At 41.7% G+C, this 27,014-nt stretch overlaps 2 protein-coding genes across 2 annotated transcripts in view; one reads left to right on the forward strand and one right to left on the reverse strand.

Annotated features, from left to right (window-relative positions):
- The first annotated feature begins 463 nt into the window (after positions 1-463).
- On the forward strand, positions 464-3,250 carry LOC117462925 (tripartite motif-containing protein 16-like). The gene is made up of 2 exons (XM_034105294.2): positions 464-974; positions 1,198-3,250. The coding sequence occupies exons 1-2, from the start codon at positions 725-727 to the stop codon at positions 2,730-2,732; spliced, it is 1,785 nt and encodes a 594-aa protein (XP_033961185.2). The 5' UTR covers positions 464-724; the 3' UTR covers positions 2,733-3,250.
- Positions 3,251-10,373: 7,123 nt separating this feature from the next.
- The window catches only part of LOC117462924 (neuropilin-1a-like), a 101,783-nt gene continuing 85,142 nt past the window's right edge, over positions 10,374-27,014 (reverse strand). Inside the window, exons 12-18 of the mRNA XM_034105292.2 lie at positions 26,370-26,549; positions 25,300-25,344; positions 19,155-19,292; positions 14,924-15,231; positions 14,412-14,508; positions 14,213-14,257; positions 10,374-13,606 (exon numbers count right to left, since the gene is read on the reverse strand). Coding sequence (XP_033961183.1) covers positions 13,332-13,606; positions 14,213-14,257; positions 14,412-14,508; positions 14,924-15,231; positions 19,155-19,292; positions 25,300-25,344; positions 26,370-26,549 — 1,088 coding nt within the window. The 3' untranslated portion in view covers positions 10,374-13,331. The remainder of the gene's footprint in view (positions 13,607-14,212; positions 14,258-14,411; positions 14,509-14,923; positions 15,232-19,154; positions 19,293-25,299; positions 25,345-26,369; positions 26,550-27,014) is intronic.

Here is a 27,014-nt window from a genome sequence, read left to right on the forward strand (position 1 = left end):
TTCAACTTTTAAAAGATGTTTGAATGGTGACATACACAGTGATAGATGTTAAGGACTAATGTTTATAATAAACTACATTTGTATTGATTTTAAGATCTTTAGTTCATACAATCATACGTATTGGGATCATTTGTATTAATTTGGACAGGAGGGAGAGGGTGACGAGCATAAGTTTCACTTTCCTTTTTTATTTCAATTCCAACTTTGGTCCTGAAGAATATGTTTCTCTGTTGTCCACGTTCATAAAGCAAAGCAGCAGCATCAGAGCACGGTGCAGAGTCTCTCGATGAGTTTACAGTAGTCCCTCCTTCTTATTAAACATCCATGTTGTAGTCCGCTGTATAGAAAACTGTAGTTTCCATAGTTACCCCACAGCAGCAGACGCACATTCATGACGTCCGCTGGCGCATCATAAACACGTCGGATAGTGAAAGTGCATTCGGATTCTCTAAAGTACCGCAGTCTCTTCTCCTAAGTCCTTTTGAATTCTCCTATCCACTATCCCTTAACCCCGTGACGTTTCACTCAGAGGTCAAGGAATAGACGATAGGGTTAGAACTTAGGAGCTGATTTTTAAACTATCCGACTGCAGTCCGGGGTGTTTGGATAAACCTCTGAATGGACTATGTGCTCTTTTTTCTGGAGCGTTTACCTCGGACTATAGGAGCTAGCTTAGCATGCTAGCTGGAAACACGTTAGCAACACTAGTCAGATTGAGAGTTTGATGGAGAGAGAAACGGTGTGTTTAACGGAGTTTGCAGGAAAAGGTGATCTAGTAAACATGAGTAAAGTCCAAATGCTGCTGTCGTTGAAGAAGCAGCGACTCACTGCTGCTGCTGAAGATATATTTGCTCTGTTTGAAAAAACGATAGCAGAGCACGAGGGGGAGCTATCTCTTTCCAAAGAGGAGAACAAGAGACTCCAGAAACTACTGGACGCTGTATTACAGTCTCAGCTTCGGATACACAGAGCAGGTCTGTTCCCTTTACCCTTAATTAACACCCTAGACTCCTCAGTAGCACTTTATTATCACATTAATAACACTTTATTGGGAATGTAAATGAAAACTGAAATGCCTATTAGAGAGTTAATATGTTTAAATGATTTTGTTGTGTAATAAAACAACCAAAGAAGTGATCTGGAAGGAAACATAACACACCGTGTCCTCATTTCTCCTTTTTCACCTGCTTAATACAGGTATCATCACTGCTCAGGAGGTGAAACTCAGACACTCGCTGCCACTGAGAAGAGATATGGCGCAGAAAGGAGTTCAGCTGGACCGGGAAACCTTCTCTTGTTCAATCTGTCTGGATCTACTGAAGGATCCGGTGGCTACTCCCTGTGGACACAGCTACTGCATGAAGTGTATTGAAGGCTTCTGGGATGGAGAGGATGAGAAGGAGATCCACAGCTGCCCTCAGTGTAGGCAGAGCTTCTCACCGAGGCCTGTCCTGCTGAAGAACACCATGTTAGCAGCTTTAGTGGAGGAGCTGAAGAAGACTGGACTCCAAGCTGCTCCTGCTGATCTCTGCTATGCTGGAGCTGAAGATGTGGCCTGTGATGTCTGCACTGGGAGAAAACTGAGAGCCTGTAAGTCCTGCCTCGTGTGTCTGGCCTCTTATTGTGAGAAACACCTCCAGCCTCATTATGACGTAGCTCCATTAAAGAAACACAAGCTGGTGGAGCCCTCCAAGAAGCTCCAGGAGAACATCTGCTCTCATCATGATGAGGTGATGAAGATGTTCTGCCGCACGGTTCAGCAGTGTATCTGTTATCTCTGCTCTGTGGACGAACACAAAGGCCACGACACGGTGTCAGCTGCAGCAGAGAGGACTGAGAGGCAGAGAGAGCTGGAGGGGAGTCGACAAAACATCCAGCAGAGAATCCAGGACAGAGAGAAGGAGGTGAAGCTGCTTCAGCAGGAGGTGAAGGCCATCAATCGCTCTGCTGATAAAGCAGTGGAGGACAGTGAGAAGACGTTCACTGAGCTGATCCGTCTCATGGAGAAAGGAAGCTCTGATGTGAAGCAGCAGGTCAGATCCAAGCAGACAAGAGAAGTCACTCAAGTCAAAGAGCTTCAGAAGAAGCTGAAGCAGGAGATCACTGAGCTGAAGAGGAGAGACGCTGAATGGACAAACATCTCACCGACTGAAGTGGATGTTTTACTGTCAGCAGCAGAGCCCACCACCAGAGCTGGGTTCTTAAGATATTCACAGGAGATCACTCTGGATCCAAACACAGCACACACACGGCTGGTATTATCGGAGGGGAGCAGAAAAGCAACATTCGTGAAACTACAGTCTTATTCTAGTCACCCAGACAGATTCACCAATTATCCTCAGGTCCTGAGTAGAGAGAGTCTGACTGGACGTTGTTACTGGGAGGTGGAGTGGAGAGGGGGAGGAGTTTGTGTAGCAGTCGCATACAAGAATATCAGCAGAGCAGACGGTGAAAGTTTATTTGGATTCAATGACAAATCTTGGACCTTAGATTGTAACCAAAGCAGTTATTTATTTCGTTACGACAGCATCTACACTTCCGTCTCGGGTCCTCCGTCCTCCAGAGTAGGAGTGTACCTGGATCACAGAGCAGGTATTCTGTCCTTCTACAGCATCATCTCTGAAACCATGACTCTCCTCCACAGAGTCCAGACCACGTTCACTCAGCCGCTACATGCTGGAGTTTGGGTTTGTGGTAATGGAACCTCAGCTGAGTTTTGTAAACTGAAATAGCCTGAAGTCATTTGAGGAACTCTTCTACTTCTTAAACTCATTGTGATTCCATCATTGTTGCTGAGAGCTGAGTGTTCATGTCTTCACTGCACAGAGATCAGCTGTCAATCCAACATTATGGGATGTGCTTTAACGTCTTCTCACGAGTTGTTCTGTAGATGCTGGAGTTTCTTTAGGCGGCGCTCCTTCCTGTGTCTGTTTACCCATGGAGGCTGTCACTGCTCAGGAGGGTTGCTGTTAACCTCAACTCATATTTCTCTGTAGGGAAATGTAAACGTTGCTCTAAATACTTGAGTCTTTAGAGAGAAAGCACCAGAGCTTCTTTCATTGTAGATATTTTTACTCTAAAGGTCTTTTTTTTTTTTTTTTACTAAGTCTCAATGTGTTGAATGCATAAATGAAAGTTCGAAGAAGGAAATAAAACACATTCAAAGAAAAGTGATACAAAATAAAAGCTAACAGGTTGAGTTTGAAATAAAGATGTGAGATGAGTGCCACATTTACATGTCTGTAAAAAATAAAATGTTAGGTTTTTTTGTAAATAAAAGAAATAAGAGGAAAAAGGTGAAAATCTCAGTCTTTTGTGTTTTTAATTATAAAAATATCTCAAAATTATTTTTCTGAAACAAGATGTTTATTTTTTTTTAATAAATGTTATTATTTATCTATTGGCTAGTTGCACAAGATGGCGTCTATCAACTTCCGGCGGCTGGGTGTGCGGTTGTAAACTTCCGGTCTACAGTAGAGCGGTAGAGGGAAGAGCGATAGATAGCGTATAGATATTATATAGGCACTATTTTACACTCGATGTCTCCAAGACCTACCGAAGGTTAACATCAGTGATGTACATCGGCTGGTACAAGCGGCAGGCTCAGCCCCGAGGAGCAAAAGAGAAAAGGGGTTCAAGATGTAGCTACATATCCAGCTACGTCGACAATTATGAAGGTACGTGACAAATGAAGCTGTAGTTACTGGCTAACTTTCACAAATTGACAGTCTTGATACAGTGTAAAGCATTTTAATTATGTACTATTACGTTTTTTTTGGATAACATGAATGATATCCAATTCCCCACAGTTTCAAACAAAGATCTACCTTCAGGGAGAGTGAGCGTCAGGGCTAGCTGTTACAGGTCCATGAGAAAGCATGAAAAGCCTCACGATCTCAGAGTAGGGAGGAAAATAAAAAGTGTTAATCGGTTCAAAGCCTCAATCAGGTTCATGTTCTGGGGTTTTTATGTGGCAAGAGTAGGTAAGCTGTGATTTAGGATTCAAATAAGCCCAGCTAGCTGACATATGTAGCTCAGTGTAAGTTCAATCAGGAAGACAACAGCATCGGGTGTCACACGTTATTTCAATAAGTGATCAGGGGCATTACGCCCCGGCTAGCCAATCATCGCACCTGCTAACCTCTTTAAATCTGCTCTCCCCTTCCTGTCAGTTGTCATTTCAGGTGTCAACGCAAACCCTCCTCCACCCCTTCGCCTCCTGTCTCCTAAATACAGGGCCAAGCTAAACCTTCTCCCTTCAGATCGGACTGAACTACTATCACCACCACCAGTGTCTAGACCCCGGGGGGTTCATCAGAGCGATTCTTTCCCTCCTGAATGATCATCCTGCAAACCCGGGGCCTAGTCGCCAAAACATCATTACAGTTACTTGTTGTAATACGTCAATCACTATTCCCGCATATCATGTGTCCCGATAAATAAACATGTACTCATACATCACGTCTCTCCTGATTGAACAACTGGTAGCTAGCTATGTGTGTAGCATGAAGGGGCTACAGATTTATTTTCGTTTTGTAACCCTCTCGTGTAAAATGATAAATACATTAGCTAAACCCAAACTTAGCTTTCATCAAAGATTCTTAATGAGGTTGAAAACCGTCTCTGCTTTCATGGAAACCCCAGAAACTGGTTGTGACGGCTGCTGTTCTTTACTGAATGGTTAGTATAATCCATGTAGGGTCCATTTGTATTGGCCAGTGTTAGGTAAGTGCTGGTTTTGTACCCTACATCTATGTTAAGCTGTTCAACATTCTACTAACACTATTTTTATAATATAAGATAATACATTGAGAGAGCTGAGACAGGCTATACAAGCGTATGTATCTGTTTGAATGTCCTTAAATAACAGTATTCCAAACAGCAGAACTTCTGTGTATGTGATGTGACTGACAACCTGACGGTTTAGCCTTTTCCCACACCTACTACTTGCCTGATCAGCCTGCTCTCAGCTTTCTCATTTGTCTGTGTTGTAGCAGTGTCCTAAATGTAAAATGACTGACATTTGTTTTTAAGAACTGCTCACCTGTGGAGATTGCAGTGGCAAAGTGTTCCTGTGTAGCTGGAACAGCACTCTGCAACCACAATGGTGCACTGCTGTTCCAGAGCGCACAGGCGCACACAACTCCACACTCAACCTGGCTGCTGTCCCCCCTGTCCTCAGCTGCACTGAAACAGAGCAGCAATGGCACAAGCCAAGTACCATGGTAAGTACAGTATGTGTTCACAACCAATCCACGGTTTAATGAGTATTTCCTTTGTGCCAAGAGCTGATGTTGTGTTGCATCAACGACCTTTTCAATTAATTTGACAATTCTTTTGTGTAATTAATAGGGTGTGAAACCAGGCAGAGTGAGTGACATGGTGTTCATTTCCACTAAGCCAAAGCCGTTTACAGTTGCTGACGGTGTAAGGTAATACATATTGTCCTATAAGTAATTGTATGTAGCCTGCTACAACTTTGTGATTGTTGTCTGAGTGTAAGATTGTTCTTAAAGTCCTAATTATCATATAAACATGTTCAAAGGAGTACACGTTACAAGGCCGTGCTGGGGGGGCTGCCAGACCCAGATGTCCTCAAAGTCAGCGAGGCATACAAGGACTTCTCAGCAGACATCGCACCACGAAAAAAAAAAACGAATGGCTCACTACTCAACTCAACGACTAACACGCTTTCAGAGGATATGTTGGAAATGCACACATTATATATATTTTTTGCATCTACTTTCTGGATATTGTACATCTGTTCATCTGTTATATAAACTAGCATTACTTAAATATGCAGAGACTAATTGAAATGTTTAAATATGTATTTTTCTCCCCGATATAACATCAACCTATGTTTTGTAAAAGTTTATTAAATAAATCGGTAAAATGTCATATTGTGGATTTATTAAATTATGTATTTTCCTTTGTTATTTATGTGTGCGTTTGTTTTGAGGATATAATTCATTAGTACCATAGTACTACTTTTTGTAATGAAATACACAATTGGTTTGGGAGCAAGACATCTTTTAATCGTTGTTGCCCAGGCTTGCTGAAATTAATGGAAACTTATCTCCCGATTATAACATTAAATTGTGTAACTTGCTGCTGTTAAATACCGTCAAACTATGTGCAATATATACTTTATATACATATGCCATCTTTAATAACTAATATATATACCGGGCTGCTAAATCCTAAGAACTGCTACAGGATTTGATTTGTAGATTTGATTTGATCTTTTTTTTTTAGCATATTGTTTATTATATAATAACTTAGTACTTTTTAACGCATGTACGATATTCAACACTAAGCTGTCTGTGGCTCTTTCCTGCTTCAACGCTGCAAATGTCCCTTCTGTGGGACTAATAACGGTATTCTGATAACGGGACGAATTTGTACAAAGGGGCAATGTAGTGCCGACTTTCTTACACGCTGGAAGGCCAATCGCTTTTCTTTACCCCGAAATCCGCTCAGTCTTGCTCTCGGTGTGACATAACAAACTGTCAAGCTGTCAAAACTCTGTACTCAAACCGGAAGTACTCAGCCGCCGGAAGTTGATAGACTTGTGCACAGAGCCTATAGGATTAAGAAACATCAAATGAATTCAGATTTTATTTTCAGAAAAAGATGTGAAAGCCTTTTAGCTGATGGTTGGTGTAGATTTCTCTTCATTCACATGTGTGTTGGCACATTGCTGTTAATGTTACATCGTTTCTGAAGCTGCGGCACATACGTTACTCCTAATGTAAGTGTTTGGGTCGTTGTAGCGGCCACCTGCCGGCCACCGTAGTTTGTACATTTTAAACTTAAACATCGAGTTTAAAGTAATACAGGTTAACATAAATGTCTTCTTGTTCTTCAGAGAGTGAGGAAAACTGCTGCCACCATTTTAGACCGTAAAACCGGGAGGACATTGAAACCAGAGCTGAAAAGGATGTACTTGTACAAGATGAAAAAGGCATCTCTTACTAAGAATGTAGCAGGAAATAAATAATGGAGGCTGGTGAGCCGTTTCTCCCCCAGCAGCAGTTTGATGTCAGATCGGTCTGACCGGAACAGGAAGGAACTCCTGCGTCACGTTGTAAACGTTAAAGTCACACAGGGAACATTGAGCTTCTGTTCTTCTGTGGGTTTGTTTTGAGTCTAATGTAAGAGTATAAAGCGAGGTGTGTGTGTCGATGAGACAACATAACAGAACTCAGGAATGAGTTTGAGATTGTGTCAGCAGAAAGACATCAGGTGTGTGTGTGTGTGTGTGTGTGTGTGTGTGTGTGTGTGTGTGTGTGTGTGTGTGTGTGTGTGTGTGTGTGTGTGTGTGTGTGTGTGTGTGTGTGTGTGTGTGTGTGTGTATTTGTTAGTGTCAGGTGTGAGAGATAAGAAAGGGTGAGTCTGTGAGAGAAATTAGAGCATTATTTGCGTGTGTATGAGTTGAGATTGTGTCAGCAGAAAGACAGCAGGTGTTTGTGTGTGTTCCTGTTAATGTCAGGTGTGAGAGATAAGAAAGGGTGAGTTATTAGTATTATTATTAATAATAATGTTTTGTGTGTGGTTTATGGAGGGTGGCGCCCTCTATTGGCCAGCCACAACTGTCTGTGTGATACTTTTCTTATTTTTGATGTATCCATAGTTCGCTCATCCGTCGGGGGTTAGTCCAGCAGATATGTGAAATATCTGAAAGAATTATGCTTTTGATGATAAAAGCATGACATTTGGCACACTGTTAGAGCATGCCCTGAGGAAGATTTTTGGCTATAGGGCCATCGCAAATTTGTCCAATGGCGCAAATGGATGTTATTTTACCAGTAGTTTAGGATCTAGACCACCTAGGAACTTGATTCTGGTGGCTAATCCTACATTTTCATGCCAAGAATCAGCCTCAGCACCTTAAGGATTTGGAGAGGAACTTCAGAGAGGAGTGGACCAAAATCCTTCCTGAGATGTGCACAAACCTGGAGACCAACTATAAGAAGTGTCTGACCTCTGTGCTGTCCAACAAGGGTTTCTCCACCAAGTACTAACACATGTTTTGCAAGGAGATCAAATACTTATTTCCCAAAGTGTAATACATATCAAATTGTATCATTTATATAATGTCAATTTCTGGATTTTCTTTTTGATATTCTTACTCTCACTGATAAATTAAACGTACCATTACAATTATAGACTGTTAATGTATTTCTAAGTGGGCACATTTACAAAATCTGCAAGGGATCAAATACTTATTTCCTCCACTGTATGCGCCTGGTCAAACAGACAAAGCCCATCAAAGATCCCATTAAAAGGAAAAACCTCCCATATTCAGCCGGCCTCCAGTCAGAGAGAAGTCCAGGTCCCAACAATAGCTCTCATCTCTGAAGAATGACTGTTCTCTGTTCTCTAGGCTGTACATTGTATCTGAGATACGTGATGGAAGTCTGGATGAGTTTTTTGGGATCAATTATGTGAAATATAATAAACTTGAAAACCAGGCATGTCCATCATCATTGTCACAAATGGGCACGCTCAGAACTGGTACCAAGTCAGACTTGGTGGGCTGTTTGGAGGACCTGATTTATTTACAAGAGAATGCATCCCACCCCACAGTTAAGGCTTCATCCTTGATGGGCCTACTCTTGTGAACATGCTACGACCTGGTGCTGCTAAGACGTTTTTTTATAATGCGCAGAAAGTGTTCTTACCATACATCCTGTCTCAGCTGGACCATGTTAGCAGAATTGATGTTGTGTGGAATGAATATTTCCCCAAAAGTTTGAAGGCTGAAACACGCAGCAAGAGAGGGAAGGGAGTTCATAGACGAGTTGAGCCATCCAGTGTCATTCCTGGAAACTGGCCAGAGTTTCTGCACATTGAAGACAAGAAGGCTGAACTGTTCTTCTTCCTGGAAACCAGTGTGACAGCCCTCAACACTGGCAAACAAATAATCAGTACTTGCAACATGCACACACGAGGAGGCTGATACCCGCATCCTACTGCACCTAGGAGATGCTGTGAAGGAAGGGTATAGCAAGGTGTCAATACGCACAGTTGACACGGATGTGGTAGTACTCCCAATCCCTCAACATCAGTGCTGTGGGTTGCCTTTGGAGCTGGGAAGAGTGTTCGGCATTTAGCAGCTCATGAGATGGTGAGGTCACTAGATCCAGATCGATGCATAGCCTTACCAATGTTCCATGCATTTACTGGATGTGACAGTGTCATCTTTTGGTGGCAGGGGCAAGAAGACGGCGTGGGATGCATGGATGATGTCACTAGAGCCTTCTGTGCCTTGGCTGCCACCCCAGACTCCGTACACAACTGGATGGAGCCTCTGGAGCGATTTGTGGTATTGCTGTATGACCGCACTAGCAGCAAGGAGTCAGTCAATCAGGCACGCAAGTAGCTCTTCACCCAGAAAGGTAGAACAATTGAAGGATTCCCCCCAACACAAGCAGCATTGATTCAGCACACAAAGAGAGCTGCCTTCCAAGCTGGTCACTGCTGGGGACAGATGATGTTTGCAGCCCCTGAACTCCCATCCCCAGGTGACTGGGGGTGGAAGAGGAAGGCCACAGGTGGATGGGAAGTGTACTGGACCACATTACCAGGCCTGTCGTGAACTCCTCTGCTGTGGATGCAACAAGGGGTGCAGTGGACAATGCAAATGTATCAAGGCAGCAATTCAGTGCAGTGCCCTTTGCCACTGTGGTGGACTGTGTTTTCAGAACTAACTCTGCATTTAGTTGAAAACCTGTAATATTACATATATATTATGTAACATGTATGACTTCACCATAATACATATGTTAATGGTTTACTGTGTATTCTGTTCCCTGAATACCAGATACATATAGTTAGCTACATTATAGCATGTTGTAAATAGTACCAATGCATTCCCCATCCTTGAAAATGTAGGATTAGCCACCAGAATCAAGTTCCTAGGTGGTCTAGATCCTAAACTACTGGCAAAATAACAACCAATGGCGGCCATTTTCAAAATGGCCGCCATTGGTTGGACAAATTTGCGATGGCCCTATAGCCAAAAATCTTCCTTAGGGCATGCTCTAACAGTGTGCCAAATGTCATGTTTTTATCATCAAAAGCACAATTCTTTCACATATCTGCTGGACTAGGTCAGGTTATTCAAGAAAAGGCACTGGCAAGGGACCGTAGCAGGATGTGACGCATATTTTAGTTACAATTATTGTTATTTTCTTTCTTTCTTATTTTTGTTTAAGCTCAAGGGAGCCAGAGCAGAGGGTTGCTGACCCCCAGGACAACAGGAGGATTAAACCCAAACTACATTCAGATACCAGGAGACGCTTGTAATTGTGTCGTTTAAAACCATTGACCCTCTATGAGGTGGGACAGAAACAGCAGAGAACTTTTTTATTTAAAACATTTATTTGATCCAATTCTTTGGAATGTAATAGTCGATGATCAGAGACGACAGAGACGGATGAGTCTGAGCAGAAAGTCAAAGTACAAACAATACTTTTAGTCACGTAAGGCATCACTGCTTTTCCATTGTTATTTTTTTACTTCCATATTTCCTTTCTTTCAATTTTCCCGGATCTGAGACGGCAAAAAATTACAGAAGCAGTATTTAAAAAAAAGTCTTGTCATTCAGAGAAAGAAAAATAATAAAACAATGGCACGTACATCAGTGACGGTACAAAAAAAGGTGATATCATACCAAGTAAATAAAATGGTTACATTTCAAAGATGTATAGTAAGCTTTTTCGAGAATGAAAAACATCTCTGTACATTTTTCAGAATTATAACATTTTCATCTGAAACCGAGAAGCAACAATAACACTGTCCTCTCCTTCCTTCTACCTCACTCTTCATAAATCAACATCAACACAGATTCTTTTTTTAAATTTTTAAATATATCAGTGCAACATTTAGTTTGTCAGTGCTGCAGCATCCTTTCTTGTTTGAAGGGGGAAAAACAAATTTGTTCAGACGGAAATTATTATAATTTTGATAATCTGTGTCTTCTAACGTAAACATATGTAGTAGATATTTTTTAAACCAGTGTGGTTCTCATGAGAAAAAAAGAACATCTCGACAGTCAGAGCACCTTCAAATGATCGGAAAGGTTCTTTACTGCAACCGGACAATCATTTAATTTAACCTGATTGAGAAGGTGGATTTCCTTTACAACAAAACGTCTCTAAAAGAAATAATTGATTTTTTTTTACCATAATTTTAGTTCTTGTGATGCTACATTAAAAAAGGGCAGATTGAATTTCCACAGTGCAACAGGGGACACGAAACATGTAAAACCTGCTAAATGGCTTTTTAATATATAGTAAAGTATCGTCAGCATATAGTAAGAATTCTCCTATTAATTATCACAGAGTGAACATCTGTTCGAGGTTGACAAGGTTATTGACTTATCACAACACGTTAGCTAAAGAAGCTAAAACATAACGTAGCATTTATACTAGCACTGTCTCAAAAAGGCTAATTAATTTCAGCTTTTAAACTATTTTTACTGAGATGTTTGAACAGCAAATCAAGCTGTTGCAGAATTGTGTTACACTGACTACAAATCAAATGTCCGATTATTTGAAAACAACAAATGAAATGAATGAGCCTTATTGTTTTGCAAAGCATATCTGTTGGGTCTCTGCTCTGATAAAGTAGTAGCTAGTAGACTTGTTTTTTTGTTTTGTCATTGTATGGCCACTTTAGCACAAGAGAATTGGACAGAATGATAGGCTGCAGTTAGCCACTTGTTGGAGTTGCTAAACGCCATTTAGATCCTTTAAAGATTTCTCCTCTGATAGTCGACACAGGAAAAACACCGACAGAGAGTACAGCATTGTGATGGCAAACAATGTGTCTTTCATTCAGGACGGTCATCATTTAAATCCTCCACATCCTCAAAGTGTAATAAAAGATGCTGTCGGAGGTCTTTCTGATGGCTGGACACATGTCTCTTGAAAGGTTCAGAAGTCATTTTGTGTGCCAGCGAGAACCGGGAAAATATTAAAATCCATCTTGACTAGCTGTCATTGTTTTGGTGAGGTTGTCCGTGTTACCCTGTACAAAAGACATCTCTTCCCATGAGGCATCGCTCCATAATCTCAAAGCCGTTTCCATCGATATAAAATCCTCCCTGTTCTCAGAGCACAAACAGAAACTAAACAACATCAACACATATCACAGAATGGCAACCAGTGCACAAATGAATATTTTCTCTGTACATTTGAGAGGATTCGTGTGATTCCAACAGAGAAAGGATACTGCCGCACTGGTGTCTTTTTCTATAGAAAAGGGCGCTCAAATATATTAAAACCTATGTACAATATGTTGGATGTTTCGTGTGCCATGAACATGAGGCTTTCAGGGCTCCTACACCTTTCACATTCTGAATCTCAAAACCTTTCCTAAAGTTTTCTGGATTTTACCATTTGTATCCGAGTCACCACGAGTGTCATCAAGGCAAGAAGAGCTTCAAATCTACACCGACATTTGATATTTGACAGTACAATACTAAAACAATAGTTTGGTTTAATAACAATCTATAAAAATGTCTGGACTTTTCTCACGTTGTTGTGTAGGAACCCCCGGACGAATGAAGCAAGAAAAAAACCAGCGACAGAAACATTGGAGGAAAAAAAAGGCACTGTTGGAACTAGACACAGGTCAACCGCCTTCACACACACACACAAACTCACACACACAAATAAAAATGCTTGCCATTCATGTATGCAGATGAGTGTGATGCACACATACACGCCTACTCTGAATGATACACACCTTCAATGCAGTATATGGATTCGACACGTGTTGCTGTCAATTTGTGTACACATGAGTGTGATGCACATGCATACAGCTAGACTGAATGATACACACCTTAAATGCATACACAGTATATGCATGTACACACACTCTTTCACACAAACCCACAGGGACATATGACGAGCTAAAGAGCCATATATCCTAATAGAAAATTCCACATTCTCCTCTCTTTCTGTGAAACTACAACATCTGAACAAAATTGACAAAACAAACAAAAACAAATCTTTCCATAAAGTACACAAACGATACTTTCTTCTGAATTGGTCTCAACACCAGCATGTGATTACATGAAATCAACACCGAAAAACAAATAGATTCCATTCTTCTTTTTTTGTTGTTACTGTACAGATTCTTTATACACAGTGCCCCCTGCAGGTCAGTCCTTCTCACTGCCGCTCCTGAGAAAACAAAATTACATTGGCTCACTTTCAGCCCACCCTGCCGTCCCTTCAGAGGCCTCGGACCCCGTGTTTTTACTCCCACATGATTGGCTGCAATGTCCGTGCGGAGTGATATCCGCAGCTCCCTCCGCCTCACGCCTCTGAGTAGTTATTCTGTCCGTTCATCTTGTCCTTCTTTAGCTTCACGCCGTCCACCAGCTCAAAGTTATAGTTCTCCAGCGCGGATAAGTTCCTGTCCGTCAAGCTGCCCTGCGAGCAGGCGCAGTACAGCACCACGCCACAGATGGCGCCCAGGAACACGCCCAGCGCTGACATGGCGATGATGGTGATGAGGATCGGGTCCAGGGTTTTCAGCATGTTGCCCGGACCCCCCAGCTCACTGTTGTCCTGGGAGAGGGAGTCCATCGCTGGGAGAAAATTAAAAGACGGACGCTAGTTATGATCCATTATTATCCATCAGATCTTCTGTTAAAGTGATAATGTAAATGATCTAATCTTAAGGGTCATCTGTTTCTTATAAAGGGTTTTCTATCTAAAAGTTTTGTGTCAAAATGAGTTGTTAAATCTACGGTAATTAGTGGAAACAGCTGGCCAACTGGAACAATGGACATCTATACAAATCCATGGTACAAGTACAAAAGAATAATCAGGAGTAGTTTTAATTATGTGTACAACATTTCTTGCAACATTTTAATCCACTGATTCGATCCTTAAACTGTCTTAAAAAGTATCAACTAACTGAATTTCTTTTTATAATTTCTTTCTTTTTATAAGAAGCAAACGCAAGTTTGATCTTTCAACTCTATTGTTGGTATTCATTTGATGTTGTTATTGTAATTTAAAGGACTATTTGCTAGATTTAATTTGCACAAATCCCAGTTTAGGAAGGCACATTTTTACCATTCTGTGAAGAGCATTGAAAGTCTATCGAAACGTGCTCTGTACAATCAAGAGTCGGTGCATGAACATATTTACACTTTATTTACAACATTGCAATCAGAAATGTAACTTACGTAGGATGAAGATCTCAGTTGGTGGAGATGTAGGAGTTTCTGGATCTGAAGAGAAAAAACAGCTTCCATTAGATCAAATTCATGAAAATAGAATCAAAGAAAACAAAGAAGGGCACCGATCTGTGAGGTGACACATCCCCGGTCAGTACAACAGTATATATTAATAATATTAAGTGAAGTATAATAACACAGCGCTCACCCTTGCAGTCCTCCACACTGAGTCCATCTATGATCTGGATGTTGTCCACAGCGATATGACCGGCACTGCGTCTCTCTGCAACTCCTTCCACCACCACCTGGGAAACAACACACAGTCAGTCATTACAACATGCTTTAGACCAGGGGTTCCCAACCTTTTCCCCCAAGAGCCCCCCCCAAAGGACTCCTGTTGGAAGTTGCGGGGGGCCATACTTCTCTAATTATCGCTCGTCTCCCCTGTTGAACATGTAAATATCTTAACTTCTTCTGAACCCTAACCTATATTAAAATGATCTGCCACTATGTTTTTTTGCACTACTAAATACTGTTAATATTTATATTAATTATGTGACCGTGTCTGTTTCCTGTAGATAATTAATTACTCTTTTACGGCACTGTTAGTGTACAGTTTCACTATTATGCTGCTGGGTTTATTGTATTTTTGTAACTCTGTCACAACAGTTTCCTTCGGGATAAATAAAGTCTTATCTTATCTATAAATGAGTTTGTTACCTGGTAGGAGAGGCTGGAGTGAGGCAGCCGCACCCTCCCCTCCCTCCAGCGGCTGCCCTGGTGCCCGCTGAGCGTCCACAGGATCTGCCCCCCCACCTCCTCCTCCCTCCTCTGCCTGACGTGCAGCGCGCCCGCATGCTCCCCGAACATGTGGTACCAGAAGGACATGCACAGGTCAGAGTCTGTGGCTGTGATGGGCAGGCTGGCCAGACTCGCCACCTTCTCCTCTTCATCATCGTCATGTTCACCAGTTTTACTCGGAGTGTCACTGTCACCCAGCTGCATGTAGATGAAGTTCCCCAGTCCGCCTGCAGGGGGCAGCAAGAGACAAGGGAAGAGAGGGGTGTGAGAAGTGTTTCAAATAAGTAGTTACAAAACACTCGTTGCTATATCACATGTGCAATATTATTATTATTATTATCAATAATGTGCTATGATAACGTGCAATTACGTATCTGCCACTACGTTCTTTTGCACTACTTAATACTGTTAATATGTACAGTAATGATGTGACCGTCTATGTTTCATGTGGATATTTAATTGCTCTTTGTGCTGCACTGTTAGTGTACAGTTTTATTATTATGCTGCTGAGTTTATTGTATTATTTTGTAACTCTGGCACAGCCATTTCCTTTGGGATAAATAAAGTCTTATCTTATCACAGTAGTTTTGGCAACAATGCAACCTACAAATATACCTAACGTGAAAGGAAAAGCCGTTTAATAGTGCAACAAGAAGTGCAATAGACATAATGGTGCAAGTAAGTTTCCTTATAGATAAAAATGCATATATAAAATGGAACAAGATAGGACACAAGTGTGTAAAATGTAATACTGTATACTCTAAGCCACATGTGTCAAACTCAAGGCCCGGGGACCAAATCAGGCCCTTGGTGGATTTAATTTTAGCCCGCAGGACATTTTTTAATTACTTTTAGATCTGGCCCGCCGGTATTTTGCACGCACACCTTCACTCCACCCTGAGGGTCTCCTCCGCTCAGAGCCGGACCCCAAACATTGATGACCTTGCCCCCGAGATGAGATGCCAAGTATCTGAACTAGCATCACAGAGCAGCACACTGAGTTCAATGGATGTTTCCTTCTGCACTTTCTCTCACGACAACAGGACATGTTTGGTTTCTCTTTGAGGGAAATGTTTTTGTTGAAGCTGTTGTTGGCCTGTGGAGAAATGTACTCATAAGAAATGACTCTGGAAAAGCTGCAGATAGAGCCATAAGATATGACTCTGGAAAAGCTGCAGATAGAACCATAAGAAATGACTCTGGAAAAGCTGCAGATAGAGCCATAAGAAATGAATGCAACTGAATATTTAATGTTGTTTTTATAGGCAATCATTTAAGCTTTGTTAGTTCCAGATTTAATATGTGCAATAAGTTCATTTCAATAAGTTCTGCAATAAACATTGAACCAGTCCGGCCCTCGACTAGTACCCATTTTTTATTTTGGCCCACTGTGTATTTGAGTTTGACGCCCCTGCTCTAAGCTCTCCTGAAAAGGCTGTAAACTACTATTATGTTGACTCTATTTGATCATAATTTAAAAAAGAACTTAAAGAATGTAAAAAAACAGTCAGTAATTAGTTTTCTGTACATTTATAATCAAAACAAACCTTAATATTATTGATATCAAGCAATAAAAGGGTTCAAAACCTCGACAGGGCTCATTTTTTAATATTGCATTCAACCTGGGCGAGATGCCAGTATCTGTCTGTTCGGATAAACGTTTCTAAAGAATGTACAACTACAGTAAGTAATACTGTTTTCTGTACATTTCAATTGTGAACATACATTACATGATTGATATTAAGCAATAAAAGGGATGGTAAACTCTCAAAGTTCATTATTTATTGCATTAAAACTAAGCAAAATGTCAGCATTGGTCTGTTCTGATGCAAATATGTATTTTTAAAAACTTTATAAAATCTGTGTGCTTGTTCGGTGTCAAAGACCTCACATTCAAGGACTCTTCAGGCTTTTCTGCTGAGAACAAATGACTCAAAATAAGCTTGCTTCAGCAGACGTCACGATAGACATCACAAAGGAATCATTTTTTACTTGTGATCTGGTTAAGTCAGAAAATCAAGGAGAAATCATTCATCTTCGAGCTGCCGCTGTCTGCGCAAAACACATCCATCACTGGAGTTTGAACGGGGAGAAGGTCAGAGAGCTGAGGCAGAATGATGAATAGAAATCTGTGTTCTGTACAAAGAGAAGTTTTTGAAGGACGTTTATTGAATTAAAAAAGGTTTTAAGGTTTATCCAGTGCTGACAATATTATGTCTTAGGATTGCACTTGTGTTTTTAACTCTTTCTGTAGTTTTATTACATTTCAGAAGCTACTTTTACTTAAGTTAGCACCCTAAGTTCTTCTTCCACCACCGATATTATACTGTTTCTCATCAATATATTACAGGTCTCAGATATATACAGAACCTGTCTCTGATTGGCTCCAAACACCAAACAGATCATTGCAGCATTACCCACAATCCCCTCTGTTTCAGCCCTGTTTCCAAAGTGCTGATTCTCTGTCTGTTACTTTAGATGAAGATAAGGAGCCCCTCCCCACGCCCCTCTGAGAGACATTTGGTTACAAAGAACTCAATGGAGCTCTAGAGGAGATTCAGGTGATAGGGGGGGGGGGGTTACCTTGTTGCTGATTGGCTAATGGTGACTCAAGACAACACATCGTTATGACATCATCAAGTGGCCAAAATCTGATCAGCTCGTTTTCAGACATGTTTTTATAGAAATGGATCAAAAAGAGAGAGAATCTTTGTTCCTGAAACTTTCAGAGTGTCTTTCCACAGAGGGGACACATGTTGATGTAGAAGAGACATGAAGAAGAGGGGACACATGTTGATGTAGAAGAGACATGAGGAAGAGGGGACACATGTTGATGTAGAAGAGACATGAAGAAGAGGGGACACATGTTGATGTAGAAGAGACATGAAGAAGAGGGGACACATGTTGATGTAGAAGAGACATGGAGAAGAGGGGACACATGTTGATGTAGAAGAGACATGGAGAAGAGGGGACACATGTTGATGTAGAAGAGACATGAAGAAGAAGGGACACATGTTGATGTAGAAGAGACATGAAGAAGAGGGGACACATGTTGATGTAGAGGAGACATGAAGAAGAGGGGACACATGTTGATGTAGAAGAGACATGAAGAAGAGGGGACACATGGTGATGAAGAAGAGACATGGAGAAGAGGGGACACATGTTGATGTAGAAGAGACATGGAGAAGAGGGGACACATGTTGATGTAGAAGAGACATGAAGAAGAGGGGACACATGTTGATGTAGAAGAGACATGAAGAAGAGGGGACACATGTTGATGTAGAAGAGACATGAAGAAGAGGGGACACATGTTGATGTAGAAGAGACATGAAGAAGAGGGGACACATGTTGATGTTGAAGAGACATGAAGAAGAGGGGACACATGTTGATGTAGAGGAGACATGAAGAAGAGGGGACACATGTTGATGTAGAAGAGACATGAAGAAGAGGGGACACATGTTGATGTAGAAGAGACATGAGAAGAGGGGACACATGTTGATGTAGAAGAGACATGAAGAAGAGGGGACACATGTTGATGTAGAAGAGGGGACACATGTTGATGTAGAAGAGACATGAAGAAGAGGGGACACATGTTGATGTAGAAGAGACATGAAGAAGAGAGGACACATGTTGATGTAGAAGAGACATGAAGAAGAGGGGACACATGTTGATGTAGAAGAGACATGAAGAAGAGGGGACACATGGTGATGAAGAAGAGACATGAAGAAGAGGGGACACATGGTGATGAAGAAGAGACATGAAGAAGAGGGGACACATGTTGATGTTGAAGAGACATGAAGAAGAGGGGACACATGTTGATGTAGAAGAGACATGAAGAAGAGGGGACACATGTTGATGTAGAAGAGACATGGAGAAGAGGGGACACATGTTGATGTAGAAGAGACATGAAGAAGAGGGGACACATGTTGATGTAGAAGAGACATGGAGAAGAGGGGACACATGTTGATGTAGAAGAGACATGAAGAAGAGGGGACACATGGTGATGAAGAAGAGACATGAAGAAGAGGGGACACATGTTGATGTAGAAGAGACATGAAGAAGAGGGGACACATGTTGATGTAGAAGAGACATGAAGAAGAGGATTTTAATAGGTGACCTTCAAAGCTAATGTGAACACTACGTCTCCTACCTGTGTGGTCGAGGGTCGGCCCCCGGTGGACAGTCGGGGCTCCGTTAGTCTGGATGAGCCACTCGGCCCCGGTCCCCGTCTCTCTGGTCCAGCCGCAGAACGACGAGAAGTCAAAGTTACAGGCAAACCACACGTATGCTGCAACAGAAGAAATATAACAGAGCAGATGGAGGTGAGATAGTGCAATATGTTGTAGGAAAACAACGGCGTCAAGCAACAGATGCAACAACGTCGTCACTACTGAGGTTCATAGCCTGACATATGTCTAACTGTGTTGTGCTTGTTGTCCTTAACGTTAGCTTAGCTTCCAGCGTAATCCACACCATAGCGTTTTGTCTTGAATTGAATTATTGTCACATGCTATTTGCACCCGGGTTTTCCATAGATAACAATGCTATTGTTAAATAGCAACACACTTTGACTTCTCGTCAGATTTCCTAGGATAACCTATTACAACTCATGTATATATGTACACAGTGAGAAGCTGCTGTGTGACTAGTTTTCACCTGTTGTCTGAACAACATTTAAAAACCCAGAGCGATTCATTTTTAAATGATATGCTATAAGAAAAGCGGCTATTCCTCACAATGAAGAAGCTTGAACCTACAAAGACTGTGTCCCTATTCATTTATTCTTCTGTCGATTCACTGACTAATCGTTTTACTTTTTTAATCAGCTGCTTCTTTCAGCTGGCAAAAAAAAACCTCACAAACAAGTGGATGTTTATGCCATTTACAATCGTATCCAAGTGCAGCCACAACATCACAATCCCTCACTGGCTTCTCTGTCTTTTATATAAATATATATTTGAGGCCGTGGCATTTACCAGGTTTCCTAAAAGTGGCTTTGTAGGAGACGGTGTTATGTGTGGCAACCTCTTTTCTAAAACACTCAGACATGCTCTTTGACATTGTAAATCCAGGCTAAAGACCGTCATCATGTGCGGTGTTCACCCAGTAAACTGTCTCCAGTGTTGAAGTGGAAAGAAAGGAGACAGCCTGAGGAAGAAAGTCTTGTCACGTCAATATCAGAAAGCTGTTCCTGCCGGATTGTACACGCAGTATCAATTGTATAGCTTGTGGGAAACCGATCGCAGCAGACAGAAAAAAGGCTCGCGCAGATGGAGCGGGGTGAGAAAGACAGAGAGAGACAGCGCTCCACATCCTGGTTGAAAACAAAAAGAAAGCGCCGACAGATGTTTGGGATCAGGACAGGAATGGAGGAAGGCGTGGTGCCACCAAACGCGGATGTGGCCCCTCGAAAAACCCCAAACAAATGAAATGTCCATCCTTTCTTTCAGCAGTTCACCACAGCTTCTAAATGAATGCAGACATCTCTGAAAGCCAGACATGTTGTTTCTGAGAGGCTAATAGGAAGCATAGCTAACAATGCTATTTGCACCCGGGTGTCCAAAGATAACATTGCTATTGCTATAGCAACACACTTTGACTTCTTATCAGATTTCCTATTACAACTAATGTATTGCAGTACATGGATACAGTGAGAAGCTGCTGTGTGACTAGTTTTCACCTATAGTCTGAACAACATTTAAAAACCCAGAGCGATACATTTTAAAATGATATGCTATAAGAAAAGCGGCTATTCCTCACAATGAAGAAGCTTGAACCTACGACGATCTGTCCCTATTCATTTGTTCTTCTGTCGTGGAAGGCGTGGTGCCACCGGACGCGGATGTGGTCCCTCGGAAAACCCCAAACAAGGTAAAACGTCCCTCCTCTCTTCTCTGCAGCAGCTCACCACAGCTTCTAAATGAATGCATATCCCTAAAAGCCGGACATGTTGCTTCTGAGAGGCTAATAGGATGCAGAGATGACCGAGGAGATGGTACCCTCCCCTTCACCCCGAGCTGTCTTCACCCGACGTTTGGACTCGGATAATTGAGATCCGGGAGGCTTTTATTCTCTCGCTCCACCTTCACTCTCCGTCTCTCTTTTTGCCTTTCTGTCTCATCCCTATTTATTCTCCTTCCTGTCCTTGTCTTCTCGCAACCGCTATCTTTTGCACCTTTCTCTCTATTCTTAACTCGAATATAATAATAATTCAGAAAGGTGACGAAAACAAAGTGCATGGAGGCTCAATAAATTATTCAAAAATGTCATTCAATGATTTTGTTTTACGTGTGTGGCTTTTTCACATTTCTTCCCACCATTTCTCAAAGCCAGTTTCAACTTGATCACTATAGTACGGGATTAAGATCGAATCTAAAGGGGTTACATGATTCATCTTCTGCTACATAAACCATGTCATGTTCTTGCTTTCGTCTCGTCATCATATTCTCATTTCGTATACTGAGCTTATTTTATTTTACCTTTCTCTATGTCCTTGTGCTGCTGAAATGCCTGCATCTCCTCTCTGGGGATCAATAAAGGCTTATCTTATCTTGTGAGATGTTGGATACCTTAACATAGACCTTAAGAAAAACTGAACATGAAGCAATCTATGAAAAGGAGTTGCAGGAAGACCTGGCTTGTAGAGGATTTAAGGTGTTAACAGTTACAGCTAGGAAACCACTGCTATCGTTCAGTCAGAGTAAATCAATTCTGCTGCAGCATAAAAAGTAAAAGACTAAATACACAAACATTGACTATTGACAAAGCAGCTGTATTTTATAGCTTTAACGGCAAGAACAAGATATTTGTGTTTCATTGATTTTTGCATCTTTCTCTTCACATGTGTCCTTTCCCTGCCTCTTTAAATGTTAGTAAAAGTGTGTGAATGTGTTTGTTTGCTACTAAACATTGCGAGTGCATTTCAGAGCAGATCTATCACTTCTTCCCGCAGCCCGGCTGTGTGTATGTTCCGAGCTAAAGCCTCGTTTGTGAAGTGGGCCGATGAAAAAGCCATTTGCTCTCATGAAAGCCCGTTTCATTGTTCTCGGTGACTGCGGCCAGTACTCTTGTCGACACTGAAGGATGGGACTATCGGCTGGATTAATGCACTGATGGGGCAACACTGAACGGGCGCATTGGCTTGAACACGAGCCTGTAAAGTGGACGCTGTAAAGCTACGGTACAGTTAAGAGAAGAGAGGAGGAAAAGTAGAGAAAAGGAGAAGATGAAAACAAAATGGAGACGAATTGAGATGAAGAGGAATAAGTTTAGGTTTAACTTTTTTTTCTTCCAAATTCAGTCATTTGTATTATATTGTTGTCACCAGCTCCCACTGTCTCAAACACCTCCATTGAACTCCTTTGTTTACTTGCGGAACACTATGTAACACTCGTGTTTCGATTGGCTAACAAATTGTACGTGATAACCAATCAGAGCAGCCTGGGCTCTGGTTTCAGACAGAGGGTGAAAAGAAGTGCTGCAGCACAGGCAGTATGAGAGAAATAAAGAGCTTTGTGAACATTAAAGCATGGAGACATGTAGAGACACTACATACTGATATACACCTGAACACCAGCAGGAGAGGACTCTTTAAAGTAGAGACACTACATACTGATATACACCTGAACATCAGCAGGAGAGGACTCTTTAAAGTAGAGACACTACATACTGATATACACCTGAACATCAGCAGGAGAGGACTCTTTAAAGTAGAGACACTACATACTGATATACACCTGAACATCAGCAGGAGAGGACTCTTTAAAGTAGAGACACTACATACTGATAAACACCTGAACATCAGCAGGAGAGGACTCTTTAAAGTAGAGACACTACATACTGATATACACCTGAACATCAGCAGGAGAGGACTCTTTAAAGTAGAGACACTACATACTGATAAACACCTGAACATCAGCAGGAGAGGACTCTTTAAAGTAGAGACACTACATACTGATATACACCTGAACATCAGCAGGAGAGGACTCTTTAAAGTAGAGACACTACATACTGATATACACATGAACATCAGCAGGAGAGGACTCTTTAAATAGAGACACTACATACTGATATACACCTGAACATCAGCAGGAGAGGACTCTTTAAAGTAGAGACACTACATACTGATATACACCTGAACACCAGCAGGAGAGGACTCTTTAAAGTAGAGACACTACATACTGATATACACCTGAACATCAGCAGGAGAGGACTCTTTAAAGTAGAGACACTACATACTGATATACACCTGGACATCAGCAGGAGAGGACTATTTAAAGTAGAGACACTACATACTGATATACACCTGAACATCAGCAGGAGAGGACTCTTTAAAGTGGAGACACTACATACTGATATACACCTGAACATCAGCAGGAGAGGACTCTTTAAAGTAGAGACACTACATACTGATATACACCTGAACATCAGCTGGAGAGGACTCTTTAAAGTAGAGACACTACATACTGCTATACACCTGAACATCAGCAGGAGAGGACTCTTTAAAGTAGAGACACTACATACTGATATACACCTGAACATCAGCAGGAGAGGACTCTTTAAAGTAGAGACACTACATACTGCTATACACCTGAACATCAGCAGGAGAGGACTCTTTAAAGTAGAGACACTACATACTGATATACACCTGAACATCAGCAGGAGAGGACTCTTTAAAGTAGAGACACTACATACTGATATACACCTGAACATCAGCAGGAGAGGACTCTTTAAAGTAGAGACACTACATACTGATATACACCTGAACATCAGCAGGAGAGGACTCTTTAAAGTAGAGACACTACATACTGATAAACACCTGAACATCAGCAGGAGAGGACTCTTTAAAGTAGAGACACTACATACTGATATACACCTGAACATCAGCAGGAGAGGACTCTTTAAAGTAGAGACACTACATACTGATAAACACCTGAACATCAGCAGGAGAGGACTCTTTAAAGTAGAGACACTACATACTGATATACACCTGAACATCAGCAGGAGAGGACTCTTTAAAGTAGAGACACTACATACTGATATACACCTGAACATCAGCAGGAGAGGACTCTTTAAAGTAGAGACACTACATACTGATATACACCTGAACATCAGCAGGAGAGGACTCTTTAAAGTAGAGACACTACATACTGATATACACCTGAACATCAGCAGGAGAGGACTCTTTAAAGTAGAGACACTACATACTGATATACACCTGAACATCAGCAGGAGAGGACTCTTTAAAGTAGAGACACTACATACTGATATACACCTGAACATCAGCAGGAGAGGACTCTTTAAAGTAGAGACACTACATACTGATATACACCTGAACATCAGCAGGAGAGGACTCTTTAAAGTAGAGACACTACATACTGATAAACACCTGAACATCAGCAGGAGAGGACTCTTTAAAGTAGAGATACTACATACTGATATACACCTGAACATCAGCAGGAGAGGACTCTTTAAAGTAGAGACACTACATACTGATATACACCTGAACATCAGCAGGAGAGGACTCTTTAAAGTAGAGACACTACATACTGATTACACCTGAACATCAGCAGGAGAGGACTCTTTAAAGTAGAGACACTACATACTGATAAACACCTGAACATCAGCAGGAGAGGACTCTTTAAAGTAGAGACACTACATACTGATATACACCTGAACATCAGCAGGAGAGGACTCTTTAAAGTAGAGACACTACATACTGATATACACATGAACATCAGCAGGAGAGGACTCTTTAAATAGAGACACTACATACTGATATACACCTGAACATCAGCAGGAGAGGACTCTTTAAAGTAGAGACACTACATACTGATATACACCTGAACATCAGCAGGAGAGGACTCTTTAAAGTAGAGACACTACATACTGATATACACCTGAACATCAGCAGGAGAGGACTCTTTAAAGTAGAGACACTACATACTGATATACACCTGAACATCAGCAGGAGAGGACTCTTTAAAGTAGAGACACTACATACTGATATACACCTGAACATCAGCAGGAGAGGACTCTTTAAAGTAGAGACACTACATACTGATATACACCTGAACATCAGCAGAGAGGACTCTTTAAAGTGGAGACACTACATACTGATATACACCTGAACATTAGAATAGTATTTCCTCTTTAACATAACGTGCCACGCCTTGTTTACTTGCTGGTGTGCTAGAACTGTTTCCCAAATTGTGATCAGTGAAGTAAATCTGATGTAACGATGATGATGAAAGATGAGAGGAGGAAGGTAAACATGGCGGCAGATTGTGGCTCACCTGGTATGAAGTCGAGGATGGGTTCCACCGCCGCGGCTCGTCCTGCTACAAACAGATGGAACAGTCAGAGAGGGGTCAAAGGTCACGAGGTTCGTCCCGCCCTCACAGATGCCAACACACACTCGACACACACACTCAGGTTAGCAGGCGTTCATATCGGGTTGCACTGCAATCTGTCACAATATTACATTTTCACTATTCCTTTATCCTCGCCAAACGTATTCACAATTAGGATATTCTCACAATATTTATAGTTAATTGCAATTTGTATTGTATTTTTATTTAAGTTGACTACTACATCTTATAATTATGATATTTTTGCAATACCTATAGAAACATTATCTTTTTTTTATTTGAATTTTGATGTAGTTTAAACAGAACACTTGATATCTTTGACCTTGGGTTTAAGGCCCTGACACACCAACCCGATTTTGGGAGTCAGAGGCCGTCAGAGGCCGTCGGGCATTCGCGGCGCCGTAGTCAGGTTGGTGTGTCCCGCACCGTCGACCGTGACACGCCATATTTGGACTGCCAGACCCGATGCATGGCCGATTCAACATGTTGAATCGGCCATGCATCGGGTCTGGCAGTCGGACCAAATAATCACTCTGATTGGCTGTTCAGCTAGCAAATCAGTGCATGAGAAGCGAAGCGGAAGTGAGGGACGTAAACAAACGATTTAAGAAGGCACACACAGACTGCTATTCATTTTCATCTCATCATGGCGATCTGGAATGATGCAAACGAAGACCTGCTCATCACCTTGATCCAGGAGAGGCCAGCTCTGTATGATATTACGGAGAAAAGATACTCTTCTTCTTCTCTGTCTTCCGGTTGTTGCCTCTTTTGAATGACGAATACACACTACCTACCGCCGCCTGCTGGTAAGGAGAGTTATTGCCACTCACGCACTGAAGTCGGTGCGGTGTGTTCCCGTGCGACACATGGCCAAAACGCAGGAGAACACGGCCAGGCAACAGCCGACTTCAGCGTCGGCTAGTCCTCTGGTGACTGCTTGGTGTGTCAGGGCCTTTAGACTCAGAGTTAGGAACATAGTTTAGGTTTCTTACCCGTCACGGTGTCGTAGTCTTCTGGATCCTCGGTCTCTGCGCCACAGTCGCGTCCGTCCTCGCAGTCGGACCCCGCGGTGGTGCCGGGGGCCGTGGGGGGGGCCGTGGTGGTCGCTCCAAACGTGGTCATGGGGAGGGTGGAAGCGCCGGGGGTGGTGGGGGGCGCTGTGGTGGTAATATCTGGATAGGATGAAAATCGGATGACCATTTTAGTTTTCATTTCACAATAGCACTGTCAATTGCATGACATTATGAGCTGTATTGTTGTCTATTTTGTTGTATGTATGTTTTGAGTGTGTGAGGACCCCAGGAAGAATAGCCAATGCTCATGCTAGTGCTAATGGGGATCCTAATAAAGAATAGGAATAAGATGGATGACATATTGCTTTTTTTGTACAGAAACAAAATGCATTTTATTCCCTGTGCAACTCTTCAGTCAAACAAAATGGACACATGTATCTATTAATTACTTGTATATCATGTGTATGTTTTTACCTGGTTTACTGTAATAAAGTCTAACAGCTGCATCTTTGTGACTATTTATTATTATTTGAAGTAATATCTGGATAAGATGGAGGACATTTTGTTAAATTTTGCTTTTTTTGCACTGAAACACAATGCAATATAAGTAAGTAAAACGTATGT

Source organism: Pseudochaenichthys georgianus, chromosome 17 (genome assembly GCF_902827115.2).
Source record: "Pseudochaenichthys georgianus chromosome 17, fPseGeo1.2, whole genome shotgun sequence".
NCBI classification, from domain to species: domain Eukaryota; kingdom Metazoa; phylum Chordata; class Actinopteri; order Perciformes; family Channichthyidae; genus Pseudochaenichthys; species Pseudochaenichthys georgianus.